General features: G+C 42.3%; 1 protein-coding gene across 1 annotated transcript in view; it reads right to left on the reverse strand.

The window, feature by feature from the left end:
• TBC1D15 (TBC1 domain family member 15) overlaps positions 1-20,835 on the reverse strand; it is a 186,881-nt gene that overhangs the window by 112,893 nt on the left and 53,153 nt on the right. Inside the window, exon 5 of the mRNA XM_073620035.1 lies at positions 9,397-9,607. Within this exon, the coding sequence (XP_073476136.1) occupies positions 9,397-9,607 (211 nt within the window). The remainder of the gene's footprint in view (positions 1-9,396; positions 9,608-20,835) is intronic.

Consider the following 20,835-nt stretch of genomic DNA (forward strand, 5'->3'; position numbering starts at 1 on the left):
CGCCGGGCAAAGTCCGCCGTAAAGTCCGCTCGTGTGTACGCGGCATAACGGCAAAGGCTGTCGCCACTGACTAGAGGCTGATGCCCCTGGCGCAGGAGAAAGAGCCCGCTTAAATGAAGGGCGTTTATTCCTTCTCTTGACTGGCAAAAGAGTACTTTTCTCACTTGAAATCTTTTGGCTGTATTAGTCCAAATTATCGCCAAATAGCCAATTCCCATGAAAATGAAAACCAGTCAGGAGCCTTTTGCATGGTGCTTTGGCTGACCATTTTTTTTAACCACAGGATCCTACACATGTGTACCAGCACAAGTGGAAGGTGAGACGCTTGGTTAATAGAATCTTTTAATCTTTTAAAAACATAATGCTCTTCGCAGTTCGGCCAAATCCCGGGCTTGTTGTAGGAACCTCCTTAACCACTTAAGGACCGCCGCACGACTATATACGTCCAAACTTTGAAGGGGGATATCGCTGTTATAGCCCCGGTATCCCCGTTTTCGTGCGGCGGCCGGCTTTCAGATAAAAGTGGTTCCTGAGGCGGATTCGCCGCGAGATCACTTTTAATCGGTGGCGGGAGGGGCCCCCCCCTCCCGCCGCGATCCGATGCCCTCCGCCGCGGTAGCGGCGGAGGCGATCGCGTCCTTCCCTGTGATGTGTCTGGAGACGAGTGAGGCTAAGATGGCGCCCACTCATCTCCATGACACTGCAGGGCGGAAGCGACGTCAAAACGTCACTTCCGTCCACGCCTCGTAGCCTCCCTGGCGGTTTTCCCGAGTGTGGCTCGGGGTTAAAATTCAGTCCCATTAGCGGTAACCCCGAGCCACACTCGGGATCGCATTGCAGGATCCTGGGGCGGCGTTACTTACCTTGTCCCCGGGATCCTGCGATGTCACCCGCAGTGTCCGAGGGCTCCGTCCTCCTCCGAAGCCTCTCCGTGCCAGGCTCCGTTCCCTGCGAGCGGCGCGACGCACGGGGGCGGAGCCTGGCGGCAAATTCAAAAAAAAGTAAAAATCATAACACATACAGTACTGTAATCTTACAGATTACAGTACTGTATGAAATGATTTCACATCCCTTTTGTCCCCAGTGCTTTGGCCCATGCCCTGCATGAAATTTTATATTATATATACTGTTCTTTCTGCCTGGAAACTGGAGATTGTCCATAGCAACCAAAAAGTGTCCCTTTACGTCAAAAGTGGCTTTGGACCAGCTAGAAAACAGCGATAGTAAATTAGAACACTTGCAGAATTGAACGATAGTGAATTGTGGGGAAATTTATTTTATTACTATTTTTTTTAATTTTTTTTTATTATTTATTTTTATTTATTATATTATAATTTATTTTTTTGTGTTTCAAATTTTATCATACCCGGGATATCTACTAGACTCTGGTTTGGACAGATTTAAGTGTGTTATTGTTAAGATTTACAGACCTACAATATAAAACGCCAAATTTCCATGCAAAATAATTGTACCGCTTTCAGCACCTAAAATCCGAAATAATCATACCGCCAGGGAGGTTAAAGGCACATTTTTTCAAATGTCATTTTTCTAAATGACTTTTTTTTTTTTTTTTTTTTTTTTTATTGCATTTTAGTGTAAATATGAGATCTGGGGTCTTTTTGACCCCAGATCTCATATTTAAGAGGTCCTGCCATGCTTTTTTCTATTACAAGGGATGTTTACATTCCTTGTAATAGGAATAAAAGTGACACCATTTTTTTTTAAAACAGTGTAAAAATAAATAAAATATTGTAAAATAAATAATAAAAAAAATAATTTTTTAAAACCCCCCCCCGTCCCGACGAGCTCGCGCGCAGAAGCGAACGCATACACGAGTAGCGCCCGCATATGAAAACGGTGGTCAAACCACACATGTGAGGTATCGCAGCGACCGGTAGAGTGAGAGCAATAATTCTAGCCCTAGACCTCCTCTGTACCGTAAAATATGCAACCTATAGAATTTTTTAGATGTCGCCTATGGAGATTTTTGAGGGTAAAAGTTTGACGCCATTCCACGAGCAGGCGCAATTTTCAAGCGTGACATGTTGGGTATCAATTGACTTGGCGTAACATTATATTTCACAATATAAAAAAAAATATTGGGCTAACTTTATTGTTGTCTTATTTTTTTATTCAAAAAAGTGAATTTTTTCCAAAAAAAGTGCGCTTTTAAGACCGCTGCGCAAATACGGTGCAAAAAAAAGTATTGCAATGACCGCCATTTTATTCTCTAGGGTGTTAGAAGAAAAACCATATATAATGTTTGGGGGTTCTAAGTAATTTTCTAGCAGAAAAACCTGTTTTAAACATGTAAACACCTAAAATCCAAAACGAGGCTGGTCCTTAAGGGCCTGTCTAAACTGTTCCTTTAGGGACTGACAGATGCCTATTGCAGCAACTGCAGGCTGAGTAACTGCACCTGTCAAAGAAAAAGAGGATTTTAACAGGAATTACAACCTTTTATCTATTTGATCCTTTAGCATTTGTGCATTGTCTACTGGACAAGTTAGACTTTTACTCACACTGGATATAGCAGCGTCAACTGCTGGTACAATCCATCTTTTGGTGAATTTTTCCCCCATGGGATAGAGTCTGTGAATCTCTTTGGGAGGGAGAAAATGCTTATCCAGGTGATCCCATTCAGCATAAATAAGCTGTTCTCGCAATGCATGAACAGGAAACGCATGCAAAGGCTGTGAAGGTTTTAAGGAACCCAAAGAAGAAACAGAACTTTCAGCTGACTCCGTTACGGGTAGCTTGAAAGTGTAACGAACCATCTCTGTAAGAGATTGTACCAGCAATTTCTCAGATTGTGAGGCTGAAAAGGGATCATCAACCGTTGTTACCTCTGCAGAGGAGTAATCGTTTGTCTTTCCTCCTGATTGCCTGAGGGTAACCCCTCATCCTCTACCCACTGTTCCCTTGTAACAGGTCTAAGGTGAGGGAGGGGGATATAGCATGCTTCCTATCCTTTAGGATGGAGGATGAGATTAAAGCCGCTAATTTTCCTTCTAGGCCCAGCAGGGTGGCGGAAAATGCATGTTCAGTCACGTATACAGGGGCTGAGATGTGAGAAGCAGCTGCACCACCAATTGGTTCCAATGACTCACCCTGTGCCACATCTGGTATTTCAGGAGGGGATGACAGTGTGGAGGCACGACTGGAACTCCCAGCGACTGGGGGTGAAATTTTTGGTACCTTCTTTGTAGTGTCTTTTTGGGAGCCATAGTGCTAAGCACAAAAGCAGAGGCACTAAGCAAATGCACCATTTGCTGAGCAATAGTCTAGCATAGTCTAGCATACAATGCCGCCAATAAAGTTCAGCTTAGTGCCGAGTAAAATGAATTTCCGGTACTGGAAAATTTAAAACTTGAGTTTTGGCTTCTGTGGGGAATAAAATATTAACATAGGGAAGCCGCCGCCGCCGGGGGGTTGGGAGTACAAACTACTGTTGTACCTCCCAGCCCCTTAGTTCCCCCAGGGGGGAAAATAACATGCTGTTGAAAAACTTTGTTCTAGATGAGGAATCCCCCCCGGCTGCTGAGACCACACACATGCTGTTTAGCTGGGACACTGAGCTGACTGAGAAGCAACGTACTAAGGTATGTGCATTTACTCCCTCTAGTGGAGACTTTGAGGCATGACAACATTTTCTTCATGGAAGAAAAAAAAAACATAGGTGGACTTTTTACAGTTCCTAGGCTTCTTCCCTTACCTTATTCTCGCCTCAGGATACTGCTGTAACAGACAGATCCAAACTTCACCCATCACGGCGGACTGCGTTAGCAAACCTTCAAGGACCAGGTCCCTTTTTATCGAGGTTCCACTCCCTTGGACCTGTATTATCACCCTGCCAGGAAAAACTTTAGGTAATGTAGGCATGACCAAAAAGCCCTGGGTCCCAGGGTCCAGCTCTGCAAGGAGAGGAGTTACAGGCAAAACCTCATGCTTTGTATACGAGCCCCGGGTACCATCCACCTTGGCCTCAGTGGCACTTTGGATGGATCCGGTCTATGGAGGCTGTTTAAATCCAGCAAGGATCCCTTCAGTGGAGCTCTTCAGAGCACATCTTCACTCGTGACGAACACCTTAGACACTGGCGAAAAAACTGAGGTGCTCCCGGTATGGGAGGGGTTATATAGGGAGGCAACTTCCTGTTTAGGGTGTGCCAGTGTCCATCACCTGAAGGTGGCCTATAACCACATAGCAATTACTATGCTGCTCTGTGTCCCGTGATGTATGATAAAGAAATAAAAATATTTCCCCTTTATTGACTGAACTAGATGGACTTGTGTCTTTTTTCAACCAGACCAACTACGTAACGGCAGATATCTGCCCAAATGTGTTACACATGAAAGCTTTACAATCACAGTTGTATACAAGGATCCAACACTCCACATTCTGTATAAGTCATTATATACACACACATCAGATGGACTATGCTGGATTCCTAGTTTATTTAGGCCCCATGCACACTGGGTGTTAAGATGTGGGTGGAAGGTACAGACGCACCACTCAGCAGCCTGCAAAACTCTATAAGAGACAGAGTGCTGCTGCAGCTGGATAGTGCACCGAGTGGTACGAAAAATTAGGTTGGTATGCACCCAGGGATAAATGCTTGGAATGCAAACAGTCTGTGTTCCAGAGCATTAATCCCTGGGGGAATACTGCCCTAAACGTTCATACCACGCAGTTCCCTGGCCAGCTGCAGCAGCATTCAGCTTCTCAGAGTTTCACAGGCTGCTAGCAGCGGGGCTGGATAGTGCGCCTGTGCACCCACACACCAGAGACTCATGCACAAACGATAAACACTCAGTGTACCCAAGGCCTTATACTATAAAAAGTATACAACTGGAAGAGCAGGAACATGCTAAAATAGACAGAAACACAGGAATGTCAACAAGATTTCACAATTGAAGTATTTAAGACCTATAAGAAATGGATACCACCAGGTTCCAAATATAACTGAAGTATTATTTTTTGTGATGATCTAAACATCTCATAGCTAACGTTAGCTAAAATATACCATTTCTGTTATCTAAATGTCCAACTGGACTAGCAGCATTGAACAGCATTTGAATATAACAGTCGGTACATGTATAGTATAATTCAAAACACGCCCTTTTAAGTTAAAAGGGGCCAGCTGGAATGGTTTGGGCATTAAATGCTGGCCAAAGGCAGCCCAATTTTTGTTAGAAAAATGAATGATCTATGGTCTGGTTGGGATGACTGGTCATGCAATAATTAACAAGTGAACAATAATGATTGCTTGTTTATGATTAAAGAGCATATGCAGTGATTGCATTATTTTTTTCTATTTTTACGCATCTTAATAAACAGCCTACATTTCCTACAGAAAGGTGGATTACCAAAGAAAAACTATCCTAACATATACAAAGCTGTTTTTTGTGGGATGCATACATACTTAAATGGCTCATACAACACTAGGAATCCAGCAACCTCAATACAGCACCATTTCCTCATATTAAAGGATAGGTACACCTTTCAAAATATAATAAATGCACGTTTTTGTTTTTTTTGCAAGCAAAAAAAAAATTGCATTTATTATTTTTATCAGTATCCTGCAGAACATTGCACCCATGATCAGAAGATCATAGGTGCAATCTCAGGCTCCTGCAGACATTGCCTACAGCTTTCTGCCTGTACCACTCTATGGGCTGTTTGAAAGCTGTAGGAAGTGTCAATAGACTAATGCCCTGAATGAATGAATGAATAAATGGAGTGATTTGTAAAGCGCGGCAAATGCGAACTGAATCGCCTCAAGGCGCTAGATGTATTCTCTGTAGTCAGCTGCTAGAAAAGGAAGGTCTTTAGTTTTTTCCTGAAGGCCTGGTGGTTTTCTTCCATGCGGATGTTGGTTGGAAGAGCATTCCATAGTCGAGGTCCTTGGACTGCAAATCTTCGTTCTCCCTTTGCTTTGTAGCGGTATTTGGGAATGATGAGGAGGTTTTGGTTAGCTGATCGAAGACTGCGGTTCGGAGTGTAGTGTTTTATTTTTTCCCGGAGATATAGCGGAGCGTTTCCTTGTATGCATTTGTGGGTGAGGCAGAGGGTCTTGAATGTGATCCGATTCTTCACAGTTAGCCAGTGTAGGCTCTTTAGGGATGGGGAGATGGATTCCCAGGGCTTTTTTCCTGTTAACAGTCTTGCCGCCTTGTTTTGGATGAGTTGTAAGCGCGCAAGCTGATATTGTGGTAGTCCTACGTAGAGCGAGTTTGCGTAGTCGAGTCGAGAATTGATGATTGTTCCCACAACTGCCGCTTTGTCCTCTTCTGGGATGAAGGGGATGAGTCTGCGAAGCAGGCGGAGGAGATGGTGGGATCCGCTCACCACTGATCCTATTTGTGCATCCATTGTCATTCCTGAGTCAAATATAATTCCGAGACTCTTGGCTTTGGTGCTAGGGGAGATGGTCTGTCCAAGGATGGAGGGTGGTGTCCACGGGGTCTTAATTTTGGAATTTTTGTTGGCTTGCAGGAGAAGAAGTTCTGTTTTTGATCCGTTGAGTTTAAGGGAGCTAGTGGTCATCCAGTCATCTATTAAAGTAAGGCATTTCTGTAATTGCTGTTGAAGATCTTTTTGTCCGTTGATGCGAATGTAGAGTTGGGTGTCATCTGCGTATGAGTGGAAGCTGAGGTCGGTTTTTCTGATGATATTGAGAAGCGGGCGGATGTAGATGTTAAATAGCACTGGTGACAAGGGTGAGCCCTGAGGGACTCCACAGGAGACTGCCCGAGATTCCGAGGTGAATGCTCCTAGTTTCACTGTCTGGGAGCGATTCTCTAAGAAGGATGTAAACCATTTTAGGGCAGAATCTGTAGCTCCTGCAACTTCTGAGAGGCGGACAAGTAAATATTGTGGTCTACTGTATCGAATGCTGCGCTGAGGTCTAACAGTACCAGGAGACTCGGTTCTCCGTCATCTGCTGCTTCAAGGGCGTCGTCCCATATTTTGAGAAGAGCTGTTTCTGTGCCATGGCCTGGGCGGAAGCCTGATTGCAGAGGGTCCAGGAGGTGGTGTGTGTCCAGGTGGCGTTGTAGCTGCTGTACTACTGCTTTCTCTATAATCTTGGAGATGGTGTTGAGGCTTGTTATTGATCTGCGGCAGTTAGGGTCTTTCGGGTCAAGATTGGGTTTCTTTAGCAGGGGTTTGACGATGCCTTGCTTGAGGGAGGTTTGCACAGTCCCTTCTTTGAATGATTGATTTATGAGATGTGTGAGGGTGGGGGCCAGGATGTCGGAACATTCTTTGAGCAATTTGGTGGGGATGATGTCGTTCGGTGATGTGCTGTCGCGAAGGCTTCTGATGATGTTTTTAGTCGTGTCCGTAGTGATTGGGGACAAAAAGAAATTCGGTGGAAATGCCCTGTTCACGGTCGGACATTGATCAGACATTCTGACAACAAAATCCATGGATTTTTTCCAACGGATGTTGGCTCAAACTTGTCTTGCATACACACGGTCACACAAAGTTGTCGGAAAATCCGATCGTTCTGAACGCGGTGACGTAAAACACGTACGTCGGGACTATAAATGGGGCAGTAGCCAATAGCTTTCATCTCTTAATTTATTCTGAGCATGCGTGGCACTTTGTGCGTCGGATTTCTGTACACACGATCGGAATTTCCGACAACGGATTTTGTTGACGGAAAATTTTATAGCAAGCTCTCAAACTTTGTGTGTCGGAAATTCCAATGGAAAATGTGTGATGGAGCGCACACACAGTCGGAATTTCCGAAAACAAGGTCCTATCACACATTTTCCGTCGGAAAATCCGACCGTGTGTACAGGGCATAAGAGTGCTCACAAGCACCCATGCAGTTCATCGGCTGCAGTGGAAGACGGGACTTGTAGTTCATTCATTCACAAAACCCTGTGAATGAATGATGTGGCTGCAAGCACATCGGGTGCTGGGAGAAAAACCCCAGCCCGCTGTCACTGTGTACGGTGAACTTAGCCTTTAAAAAAAAAAAAAAAAAAACACCACCATCTGTGACCTTCTCCTGAACAAGTTCCACTTTGTTTCACACTCTGTCAATTCACATCACTCTCAGGCTTTTTTTTTACCTTAAATGCTTCACATGTTAAGGGTCTCGCCTCCCTCCTTTACATTGTGGGTAAAGGCAAGCACCTTTTCCAGCCCTTCACCAGGTCTTAATGAAAAAAGGACCACTATTACCCACAAACTGTTGATGTTTTCAGGACCAGAGGGGTTGGAGAGGGTAACAAGACAGACAAATAACAGGAGAAGAAACATGCTTGTGGCCAGGAAAGAACTCCACTGTGTGGGTGTCAGTTGTACATTATAGAACAGTAATCTTCACATTTCGTACACCTGATCAGAGAGAACTTTTTTAGAAATCTCTGTGCCTAGAGTTCGGCTTTAAAGTGATACCTCGGTCAGGTAAAAGAAAAAAAAATTAAAAGTCAGCACTTCTAATAAAACACTTAAAAGCAGTTGTAAACCTCAGACAAGAAATATGAACAAAGCATATCCCTCTATAGGGTGTACTTGTCTCAATAAAGGAGCACTGAGTGGCATGTCTATCTCCTGCTTTGTTCCTCTGCTATCAGCATGAATCACTTGTGGCAAGTTTTCCTGACACCAAGAGAAAAAAGGTGACGGAGGAAGGAGCTCCAGCTGATTGACAGCCTCAGCTCTGGTGCTGTGTGCCCTCTCTGTCCAATCAGCTCTCAGAGATTTCCTCACCGAGCTCTGCAGAGTGCAATTTCAGCTCTGTCGTTTTCTGAGCTCTCAGACAAGCTTTATAATCCAGCATTTTGAAAGGATGTAGAGAAAAGAAGACTGCAGATAAACAGATACACCTTATTTAGAAGGATTTGTTTCATCTCTGTGTATTACCTGGGGCTAGTCACTTTACTGGGTATATGTAAGGATTGACTAAATGTCCAGGGATTAGCTCTGTCCTCACCCGGACGGTTCTTTGCTGGTCTTCAGATCCCCAATGCCAGCATGACGCACTCTATGCGTCTTCAGTCAGCTTCCAACCGCGCTGCGCTGTGTGAGTGGTCCTGCAGCCTCCTGGGATCTGTGACATGTTCCAGAAGGTTGCAGGTGGAGTGGGGTAGAACTTCCGGCCTAGGCAACTCCAGTGGTTGTTGGTATCTGAGTAAACTAGGTACCCACTCCCCAAAAAAAAAAAAATTCCAAAATGAAGAATGAGAGGGGGGAGGAGGACATAAAGCAGAACTCACACTTTAGGGTGAAGTTATGCTTTAAGTACCCCATCTTTCTGTTGAGTATAAGAAGATCTGTATTGTTGTGTTCATTGCTCTATTGATTTATTTATAGTTTTATTTATAGCAAAGTTCAAACATCTAAGGGAAAACACCTAAAGCATTATGTGATACTTACTCGCACAGCACCACGTATTTTTCAAGGCACTCAAGCAGAAGTTCGCTTCCTCCTTGATGGAAGTGAAGAGCTGGAAGGATAACATCATCCTTCAAGCAGAAAACAAAATAAGACCACCCCATGCCTTCTTTGTTCTGTTTAATTGACTTGAGGTCAGTCAAGCTGAAGAGGAATGACCATTTGCTCTGGCTATTTACTGGACTCTGAACACCTAACAAAGTTTACAGAAAAAACAAGATAAGAACAACATCGCAAAGGATAACATTCATAAACAAACACATTAGGTTAAAAACAGTTTTGTTATATCGAGCTCTAGTAACCTGTTCAATTCTCAAACAAAATAAAGCATCGGAATACAACTTCTATCAGTTGTTATGCATCTCTAGCAACATTCTTTTCAACATGCTAAATCAGTGACCCACAAAGATCACCATATAGCAAGTTCAGCGTACACAATGGAAGCATGTGGTTGGGTAGATCAAGGATAAATATTGCAGAATCTAGGACTTCTTTTAATAGGATATTACTAAGCTCAATAAAAGACTGTTACAAGAAACAAAACACAATGCATGTACTGAAATATTATTATTATATAGTTTGTGAAATGCTTTACAATAAAATGGGAAACAGCGCAGATAAAATACAAAAGGCTTAAGAGGGCAATGCTCATAAGAGCTTACAATCTAACAGGATGGGGCAAGTGGTACAAAAAGGTAATAACTGAGGGATGAGCTGATTGGAAGAATTTAAAGTAAAGTTATTAGGTAAAGGCAGGATAGGCTTCCCTGAAGAGATGAGGTTTCAGGAATCCCCTAAAAGGTAGGCAGAGTAGGAGATAGCTGGACATTGAGAGTTCCAAAGGATGGGAGAGACTCTAGAGAAGTCCTGGAGACAAACATGGCAGGAGGGGACAAGACAACTAGAGAGATGAATAAGTACTAAATATACTGAATAAATATTGTATCTGGAACCAGACATCCAGAGCAGCCTTTTTCAAACAAGGTGCCGAGACACAGTGGAGTGTCTTGAGGTTTCTTCAGGGGTCCCTGGCAAAATGCCTAAAAAATGTCCAAAAACTGTATACAAGCTGGTGTGTGGATGAAGCCTGCCTTTTAGATACACTAAGTCACAGGTTTTCATTGTGCACCATTACAACCTTCTAGCTGCCGGCGTCCTAACGACCAATGGCATCATCAGTTGATATGGAGGATATCAGTCGACTGCACGGCATCCTTCTTTGACCCTCCCCTGCCTCTCTCCATCAGCACTGGGGTCACATTAACCGAGTGATGGAGAAACATAGGAATACTAGTCATTACCAGTTTGCAAAAGTGTGTTTACTTTGGAAGAATAAATCAATGTTGGGTGTCCTAGTTGTGTGGCTGTTGCTGCATTATGTAAAATTATTAGAATCGTTTTTACATTTTAGAATGGGGTGCCTTGAGATTGTCCATCATTTTTAAAGGGTACCTATACCTTGTCTGAAAAAGGGTTGAAAAATATTGATCTAGAGTATAGGAAAGTATTTCAAACAATTTGAAGTTAATAGGACTCTAATATAAATGTAAGAAAAACAATTCCGAAAAACCAATTACATTTGATATCATGTATTAACGCAATGATGTGTCACTTTTTTGTATTTACTGTTTAGTTTTAGAGCTCAATGTATACTAAAATTATACTATTCAACTTCACAACTGTAAAAAAAAAAAAACTACGTATATAACAACCTATTTATATTGCTGAGGGGTTGACAAATATGGTTTACTTTTGATTGCCCCTTTACTGAATGATATTCAGTTTGCTAAGGCACTGTGTATAAACACTTTTTTTCAATAAAATACTGGTTTTAACTGTTTGCTTTCTTTTTTGCATCTCAGTGCTGATGATATTCTGCAATCTCCAAGCATTATCAACCGATAATGGGAAGTGCATAAACAAGGGCCTTCATGGCAGGATCATAGGATTTTAATTTTAATGTAGCTGAAGATTATAAAAGGACTAAAAATTACTTTTAAAATTACAAAAAAAAAAATATGTTACTGACATATGAGATTTTAGTAACTGGGTTTATTCTTAAAGCATACTAGTTAAATTTTAATTCATTTTAAAAGATGGTTAATCAGGTAAAGAAACAATAATTCAATTTCCATTGACCATTACATCCAAATATATTCCCTTGTCTTTTCTGTCTACATGAATACCAAAAGTTTGTGTTTTTCAGATTTTGTTACTGGATGGTCTCATTTAAGAATGCACTTCTTTTAATTTGCAGAGGTAATGTTTCATTTACAATAGAAGACTCCCTCCTAAATGTATTCCAGCTCATAAAATTGATAAACTGCTTGATTTTTCTATTCATTAGGGGGGAAAAAAAAATTTATATATATATATATATATATATATATATATATATATATATATATATACACACACACACACACACACATAAAACACAGTGGGTATAGAAAATAATCACCCCCTTCAAAATAATTACATTTTGTTGCTTTGCAACCTGAAATGAAGACAGACTCAGTTTTTGTTTTATCCAGCTGTATTTGCTCAATGCAACCTATAACATCCAAGTGAAAGATAACACCAACATGTCAGAAATGTAAGATATGGAAAAAGGATCACCCCCCTCTTAAAAACGATTTGTAAATTTTTGTAAATTTAATCAGGTGTAGCTTATCACCTTCTCAATGGCACACAAAGCCATTTGACTTTCAACTGAGCAGCTGTGGTCATTTTAATTAGATCAGCATGAAAATAACTTTCCTGTAGCATTTCAGTCCCTGGTAGTGCGACTGAACCAAACAATCAACTATGGGTGGCAAGCCACTGTCAAAAGATCTCCAGGATAAAGTTGTGGACATGCACAAGACAGAAGAAGGATTTTGAAAGGCTTTATCAATGCCTAGAAACACAGTGAAGTCTATAAAGAAGCAGAAGGTATTTGGTACAACACAGACCCTCCCTGGGTCAGGACATCCCTGCAAACTGGATGAAAGAGCCAGGAGGAAACTGGTCAGAGAGGCTACCAACAGGCATACAGCAACTCTGAAGCAGTTGCAGGAATTTATGATAAAGAGTGGTCATTGTGTGCATGTGACAACAATATCACAAATTCTCCGCAAATGTGACTTGTATGGGAGGGTTGCAAGAAAAAAGCCACTCCTCAAAAAAGGCCACACGCAGTCACAACTGAGCTTTGCTAAAAACACCTTGAAGATTCTGAGGCCACATGAAAAAGGTGTTATGGTCAGATGAGACTAAAGTTTAATTAACACCAAACGATATGTCTGGCAGAAATGCAACACAGCTCACCATCCAAATAACACCATTCCTATAGTAAAACATGGAGGCGGTAATATCCTGTTATGGAGGCATTTCTCTGCTGCAGGGACTGGAGCACTTGTCAGGATAGAAGGAAAAATGGATGGGGCAAAATACCATCAAATTCTTGAGGAAAATCTTCTGCCCTTTGCCAGAAAGTTTATTTAAATCCCTTTGAAAAACTGTGGAATGACTTGAAGACTTCAGTCCACAAAACGATCACCATCAAATTTAACTGAACTTGAGCAGTTCTGCAAAGAGTGGGCAAATATTGCAAAGTCTAGATGTTCAAAGTTAGTAGAGACATATCCCAACAGATTAAATGCTGTAATTAAAGCAAAACGTGGTTCAACAAAACACTGACATTTTGATTTTTTTTCTGACATATTGGTGTTATATCTTTCATTTGGATGTTATCAGTTCCACCGGGTAAATACAGCTAGATAAAACAAAAACTGTGCCGGTCTTCATTTCAGGCTGCAAAGCAACAAAATGTGAATATATATATATATATATATATATATATATATATATATATATATATATATATATATATACACATACACATACACATACACACACACCTTGCATAGCAAACAGGACACATAAAACAATTGTTATCTGTGTGTCCTAGCTGTGACTGGCATTCTACTAGGTGGGAAAAACTGCAAAATATGTGAATGGCATTTTAGAATAAAATGTAACTAAAGAAACTATTTTTTTGAATATCATTAAAAAAAAAAAAAAAAAAATCCTTTTTTAGTTTTTTTTTTCTATGGATTGCAGAAAATCTAACATTTTGGAAAGGCAAAATTGTGAAAAGAAAGCGTTGTTCCTCCTTAAACAAATATGTATTACTTTGTAGTCTTAAAAGTAATTGTAAAAGGAAAAAAGTTATTTTGTTAAAATAAAAACATATACTGCAATGGAATTGCACAGAGTGGCCTCGGCCTTGCCCACCATTGGCTTTGATTGCCAGCATTGGCCAAGCCAGCGAGATGCGGGAGAGAAGAGCTGCAGACATGCACAGCGCTGGATTACTTGAGCCCTCATTCAAAAAGGGGGTTGAGGGGCCAAAACCAATGCCTAAAATGTTCTACCTCAATGCAGGGAATGCATTAAAAAGGTAAAACAATTTTAGGCTTTAGAACCACTTTAACTACTTACTGACCAGCCACAGTACATATACTCGTTTCGTGTAATAGATACTGTGGGCATGCACGCGCGGGTCCGGCTGACTTGATATCCGCCGGCAACACGCGATTGCTCCACAGAGAGGCAGAACAGGGACCTGCCTATGTAAACAAGGCAGATTCCTGTTCTGACAGGGGACAACATGGAGATCTGCTCTTCCTAGTGATTAGGAACAGAGATCTCTATGTTGTCCCAGTGAACACACCCAGGGAACAAGGTTAACCCCTTGATCGCCCCCTAGTGTTAATCCCTTCCCTGCCAGTGGCATTTATACACTGATCACTGTAATAATATCACTGGTCCCCAAAAAGTGTCATCTGGGGTCAGATTTGTCCGCCGCAATGTCGCAGTCTCGCTAAAAGTCGCAGATCGCCACCATTACCAGTAAAAACATTAGCAATTGTTAGCAATTTTACCCATATAGGTGGTGTGTCAGCACGCCGCCCGTACCTCAGGAAGACGACAGATTTGTCGAAACGGCGTAGGGAGGAGCGGCGTGCTGACGTCACCACCACACCACGCTGATCCCGGAAGTGGACGGGCAGCAGCTGAGAGCCGGCCGGCGCATATTGATTTTACAAACGATCTTATACCTGCACACACTGTAAGTGCATTTCTGTATTTTTTATTAAACGTGTTTTACTGTATTACGCTATGGAGCATTTCCTTTTCATGTCTATCTGTGGATTGGGAGCGGTAACTCCTTCATTAAGTTCATTTCCTGGAGCGGTGACCTGTGAATTACATCTCAGCAGAGACCCAGTGGCTGGGGGACACAGCCACTTGCGTGCATGATCTCTGACAGGAGATCTATGGATCTAGTAAGGGGCTGATTTATTTGAGGTGGAGGATCTCCCTGCAACATCACTCTCCCTAGGGAGACTATCTTTGCATGCCTCACACCACTTGAAGAAAGGTGTTCTTTTTCTCCCTTTACCAGCAAATTTTCTGTACCCATAAGGACTCTTTTTTCTGATTATATGGACTCATTATAATTTTTCTGGATACTGAATCCTCAGTCACCATTATTTATTACATTATTTTATTTGTGAGATTCAAGTTTTCCAGCTATTTTTATCTCTCATTCATTTGTTTATTGTTTATGCATGTTTTTCCCAGCGTTGGTTGTATTAATTATGATCACGTTCATGTAATAGCAGCGCAGTTATCGTTTTGTATAGTTATTGAGGTGGGGGTTGTCTCACATTTAAAGCTGCAGCAGCACTTTAGTTTTTTCTTTTTAGTTCTTTGCTTTTTCTATTTTTCACTAAATACATTTCTAGAATTTTTTGAATTAAGGGATAGCGCAGTATTTTTCTTTTTGTTTATATATACTGGTCCGTGGCTGGTGCTTGAGAATCAGTGCTGTTGACTATAATAAATATATATATATATATATATATATATATATATATATATATATATATATATCACGGACCAGTGCCAGGTCACAGCTTCCCTCCTCCCAGGTTATCTTTTTGTTCCTTCTTGTCAGAGCAGGGCACTGCTGTGTTTTACAAAAACAGAAAGTGGTGTTAGTGCAGTATCCACTAGAGGGCACTGCTGTATAATACACATTTGTATACGCTGCTGCTTACGCATGATGCCCATTACTATATGTATTTAATACAGTATAGCACAGTGAGCTTTACTGTTAAAACAACTGTACATGCATTAATGTGACCTTTCCCTGTTATGCAATTGCATACAATGTGTTTAATGACAAAGGGATAGATAGATCGTATAATAATATAATATATATATATTTTTTTTTTTCTTCAGGTACTTATATAGCGCCGTCAATTTACGCAGCACTTCACATATACATTCACATCAGTCCCTACCCTCAAGGAGCTTACAATCTAAGGTCCCTAACTCACATTCATACATACTAGGGACAATTTAGACGGGATTCAATTAACCTACCAGCATATCTTTGGAGTGTGGGAGGAAACCGGAGTACGCAGAGGAAACCCACGCAGGCACAGGGAGAACATGCAAACTGCAGGCAGGTAGTGTCGTGGTTGGGATTTGAACCAGCAACCCTTCTTACTGCTAGGCGAGAGTGCTACACACTACACCACTGTGCCGCCCATATACACACACTATAATTATATATATATATATATATATATATATATATATATATATATATATATATATATATATATATATATATATACACACATATATATACACATACACATATACACACATATACATACACACACACAGAGATGTTTTATTTAAAATTCAAGGCTACCACACCTGTTGGGCTAGTTTTCTTGTATACATTGCATCTGGAAAGTATTCACAGCGCTTCACTTTTTTCACATTTACATTAGCCTTATTCCAAAATGGATTCAATTCATTATTGTCCTCAAAATTCTACAAACAATACCCCATAATGACAATGTGAAAGAAGTTTGTTTGAAATCTTTGTAAATTTATATATAAAAACAAAAAAAAAAAAAAAACACATGTACAATTTTGACACTCAAAATTGAGCTTGGGTGCATCTCATTTCCACAGAACATACTTGAGATGTTTCTACAACCTGACTGGAGTCCACCTGTGATAAATTCAGTTGATTGGACATTATTTGGAAAGGCACACACCTGTCTCTATAAGGTCCCACAGGTAACAGTGCATGTCAGAGCACAAACCAAGCCATGAAGTCCAAGGAATTGTCTGTAGACCTCCGAGACAGGATTGTATAGAGGCACAGATCTGGGGAAGGGTACAGAAAAATGTGTGCAGTATTGAAGGTCCCAATGAGCACAGTGGTCTCCATCATCCATAAATGGAAGTTTGGAACCACCAGAACTCTTCCTAGAGCGGGCCGCAGGCAAAACTGAGAGGGGGAGAAGGGCCTTAGTCAGGGAGGTGACCAAGAACCCGATGGTCACTCTGACAGAGCTCCAGCATTTCTCTGTGGAGAATCTTCCAGAACAACCATGTCTGCAGCGCTCCACCAACGGAAGCCACTCCTCAGTAAAAGACACATGACAGCCTGTCTGGAGTTTGCCAAAAGGCACCTGAAAGACTCTCAGACCATCAGAAACAAAATTCTCTGCTCTGATGAAACAAAGATTGAACTCTTTGGCCCGAATGGCAATCGTCATGTCTGGAGGAAATCAGGCACCGTTCATCACCTGGACAATACCATCCATACAGTGAAGCATGGTGGTGGCTGTAACTGGTGCCAAAGATGCTTCAACAAATGAATGAGCAAAGGCTGTGAATACTTATGTGCATGTGATTCTTTTTTTGTTTTTTTTTTATCTTTAACCACTTCAGCCCTGGAAGATTTGGCTGCTCAATGACCAGGCCATTTTTTGCGATACAGCACTGCATCGCTTTAACTGACAATTGCGCGGTGGTGCGACGCTGTACCCAAACAAAATTGACGTCTTTTTTTCCAACAAATAGAGCTTTCTTTTGGTGGTACTTGATTACCTCTGCAGTTTTTATTTTTTGCGCAATAAACAAAAGAGTGACAATTTTAAAAAAAAAAAAAAAAAAAAACAATATCTTTTACTTTATGCTATAATAAAATGTCCCAATTTTTTTTTTAAAAACTATTTTTTTCCTCAGTTTGGGCCAATATGTATTCTTCTACATATTTTTGGTAAAAAAAAAAAAGCAATACAGGGGATAGATTTATGGCACTTTTTTTTATTACTAAGTAATGGCGGTGATCAGTGATTTTTATCGGGACTGCGATATTGCATCAGACACCTCTGACACATTTTTGGGACCAGTGACAATTATACAGCGATCAGTGCTATAAAAATGCACTGAATACGGTATAAATGTCACTGGCAAGGAAGGGGATAACACTAGGAGGCGATCAAGGGGTTAATTGTGTTCCCTAGGTGCGTTCTGTGGGTGGGATGGAACTGACTAGGAGGCGAGAGAGATTGGTGTTCATACTTAGCATGAACACTCCTCTCCCCTGAGAGAACCGGGATCTGTGTGTTTACACATACAGATCCCGGTTCTCGCTCTGTCAGGAGCGATCATGGGTGCCCGGCGGTCATCGTGCCTACCGGGCACTCGCATCGGTGGCAAGCCGCAGTGGTCAAAAGGCGAAGTGACATAAGGTAACGTCGTTTCGCCCAGGAGAGCCAACCTGCCGCAATACAACTGTGGCGGCTGGTCGGGAAGGGGTTAATAAATTTGCAAAGATTTCAAACAAACTTCTTTCATGTTGTCATTATGGGGTATTGTTTGTAGAGCTTTGAAGAAAATAATTCATTTAATCCATTTTGGAATAAGGCGGTAACATAACAAAATGTGGAAAAAGTGAAGCGCTGTGAATACTTTCCGAATGCACTGTACATCCATAAAGCCAAATAAAAACAAAAAACAAAATGTTACTGCACTCAAAATACTTGGCGACGGGGGCGTGGTCTGGACATGGCCGAGTGAGGACGTGCTGCTGAAGAGCTCCCGATCCGTCCTGGCATTTCCTGCCCTAACCTTCAGTAATATATCTGGCAAATAGCGGCATGTACTCTGCTGGGAAACGCAGAGGAAGATACAGCAAGCAAGGCAAGAAATCTTCTCCCAAAACGCCGAAAAACTGAACTTTATATCAGTATTACACTGGTTCTCAGGACCTATCCCCTGCTCCAAAGATGGCGGACGCCTTGAGACACAGTGAGCATGTGAGTCCAGCACAGCGCACCTCACCGACAACATCCATAGCCTCCTGCTCCTTAGACAGTTACTCCTGCAGTGTTCAGATGTAACTCCCAAGAGCTGCCGGACCCACATCCCACTCCCCTTACTTTACATGCGGATGCGGAGCTTAGGGCCCTGCTACTAGCTATACCAACCAGGGCTGATTTTGAGTCTCTGGCCAGCAGACTAGAAGCCTCTCATCACAGAGATATAGCGGCGGTCCGTACGGATATCACCACTCTGACAGAACACTTGGGGACAGGGGAAGCCAAGGTGACAGACATGGAAAGGCGATTAAAAAAGGTAGAAGACACTCAAGCTACTCAGGCAATGTCAGTTCTTAATCAGCAATTGCATTTAGAGAAAATGGAGGATCGCAGCAGGAGGAACAACCTGCGACTCCGGGGCTTACCTGAGGCCACTGGTTCGGAAGACCTGACAGCTACTGCACTGGCCATATTTAGAGACATGACAGGCAATGATTTCCCAACTACTATGACCTTCGATCGGATACACAGAGCCCTGGGACCACGATCGTCGGATCCGAATTGCCCGAGAGATGTGATTTGCAGGATCCATCAATATGTTCATAAGGAGCTCATCCTGAAGAAATCATGGGAGGTGCGGAGTGTGGAGTTTGATGGAGCTGATATCCAGATCATGCCGGACCCCTCAAGAGCCACCCTGCAACGAAGGGCACTATTGAAACCTGTGCTTTAAATTGCCCAACATGCTGGCATCACTTATTGGTGGGGTTTCCCCATAGCGGTGACTTTTAAGAAACGCTCTCAATTCTTCACCCTCAGAACGCCTTCAGAACTTCCTGCATTGTTTGAATTTATGGAAACAGACCCTGTGGACGTCCCAGACTGGCTTCAGCTACTTCCGAGATTCGCATCCAGGTTGGGAGGAACAAACTCACGAAGACCTCGCTCACCAAGACCACAAAGGAACCGACGCAGATCCCGCATCTCCTCTCCGGAAATAACCAGGGAAACCTAGCGGCGGCCGCCGCTGTGGTGAGATTTTGTTTTTCCTTTTTTGGCACATAACGTTTCCCTTCCTCAAATGCACCCATTGTTTTATCCCCTATCTATAACTTCCAAGTGGAACCTTTTAGGACACCAGGAGGGTAAACTGAAGCCTATCTCTCTTGAATATGAACCTGATAAGACATCTATTCACCCCTCTCCTTACTCACTGGTCTCTGATACGTTGCGAAGGAGATACCCAGATGGGGGTTAGACTAAGGAGGGGAACGGGCCATGGGGGAGGAAGGGTGGAGAAAGTTTGGGGACCCAGTTTTGATGGCTACCTCTATAATGCCACCTCTGCCTGGTGTAAGGGACACCTGGACTGGACCACTGCTATTGTCCCCTGTTGAGGGTCTTCCCCCCCCCCCATTAACCTCCTATAAACCCTCCAAGTGTCTATCAGGGACAATATAAGTTCTTCCGAATCCTCACCGCAGTCAGATGGAATAACTGCAGAACCTGACGGAGCTTAAGATTGCCTCACTCCCCAGAAATTCAGAGGGAACCGTCTGCTACTTTGAGGGAGATGTTATATACCTGCTAAGACAGAGACCCCTTGGTTACTTTTATGTTGAAAGGATAGTTTTTGGGAATTTTAAGTTTGTAGGTTCCTTACACCTGGGGCCATAAAACTTTGCTTGTGGTCTATACAGACCAGCTATTTTTTCCCTATTGATGGATCAGCGGGAGGCACCGGTTGGGGGGACAAATATGGTGTCATGCTCCTTCCGTGGTAGTCAGATGCAGGGACCTGTGGGTATCCATCCGCTATGGGCCAAAACAGATCACAAAGTAAGATGTGAGTGTAGACATTACAGATCCCATTCCCCTAAGAAATAGAGAGAAACACTTCTTTATCGCTGCTCAGGCAGTGAGGTTCAGGGGAAGTTGAGAACACTGCCCACTTTGAGTTCAATTGGTTTCGTTTACCACTCACAGTTAATGTGTAGGGAGGTCTTATGTTTTATGCTTTGCACTGGATCCAAGCCTGAATGTATAAAGGAAATGTATATGATATTAAGTACATGCCTGACCGAGTATTTGATATGTTTTGTACTTTACTGTGATACATGCCTTAGTTATTGGTTGGGGTGGGGGGGCTGGGCAGATCTGGGTTAGCTCCCCTGGTCATCGTCTAACCACATTCCCCTTAGGTTGAAACACCTTCCCGGTGCGAACCGGAGTG

The sequence above is a fragment of the Aquarana catesbeiana genome, linkage group LG03 (assembly GCF_042186555.1).
Source record: "Aquarana catesbeiana isolate 2022-GZ linkage group LG03, ASM4218655v1, whole genome shotgun sequence".
Lineage (NCBI taxonomy): Eukaryota > Metazoa > Chordata > Amphibia > Anura > Ranidae > Aquarana > Aquarana catesbeiana.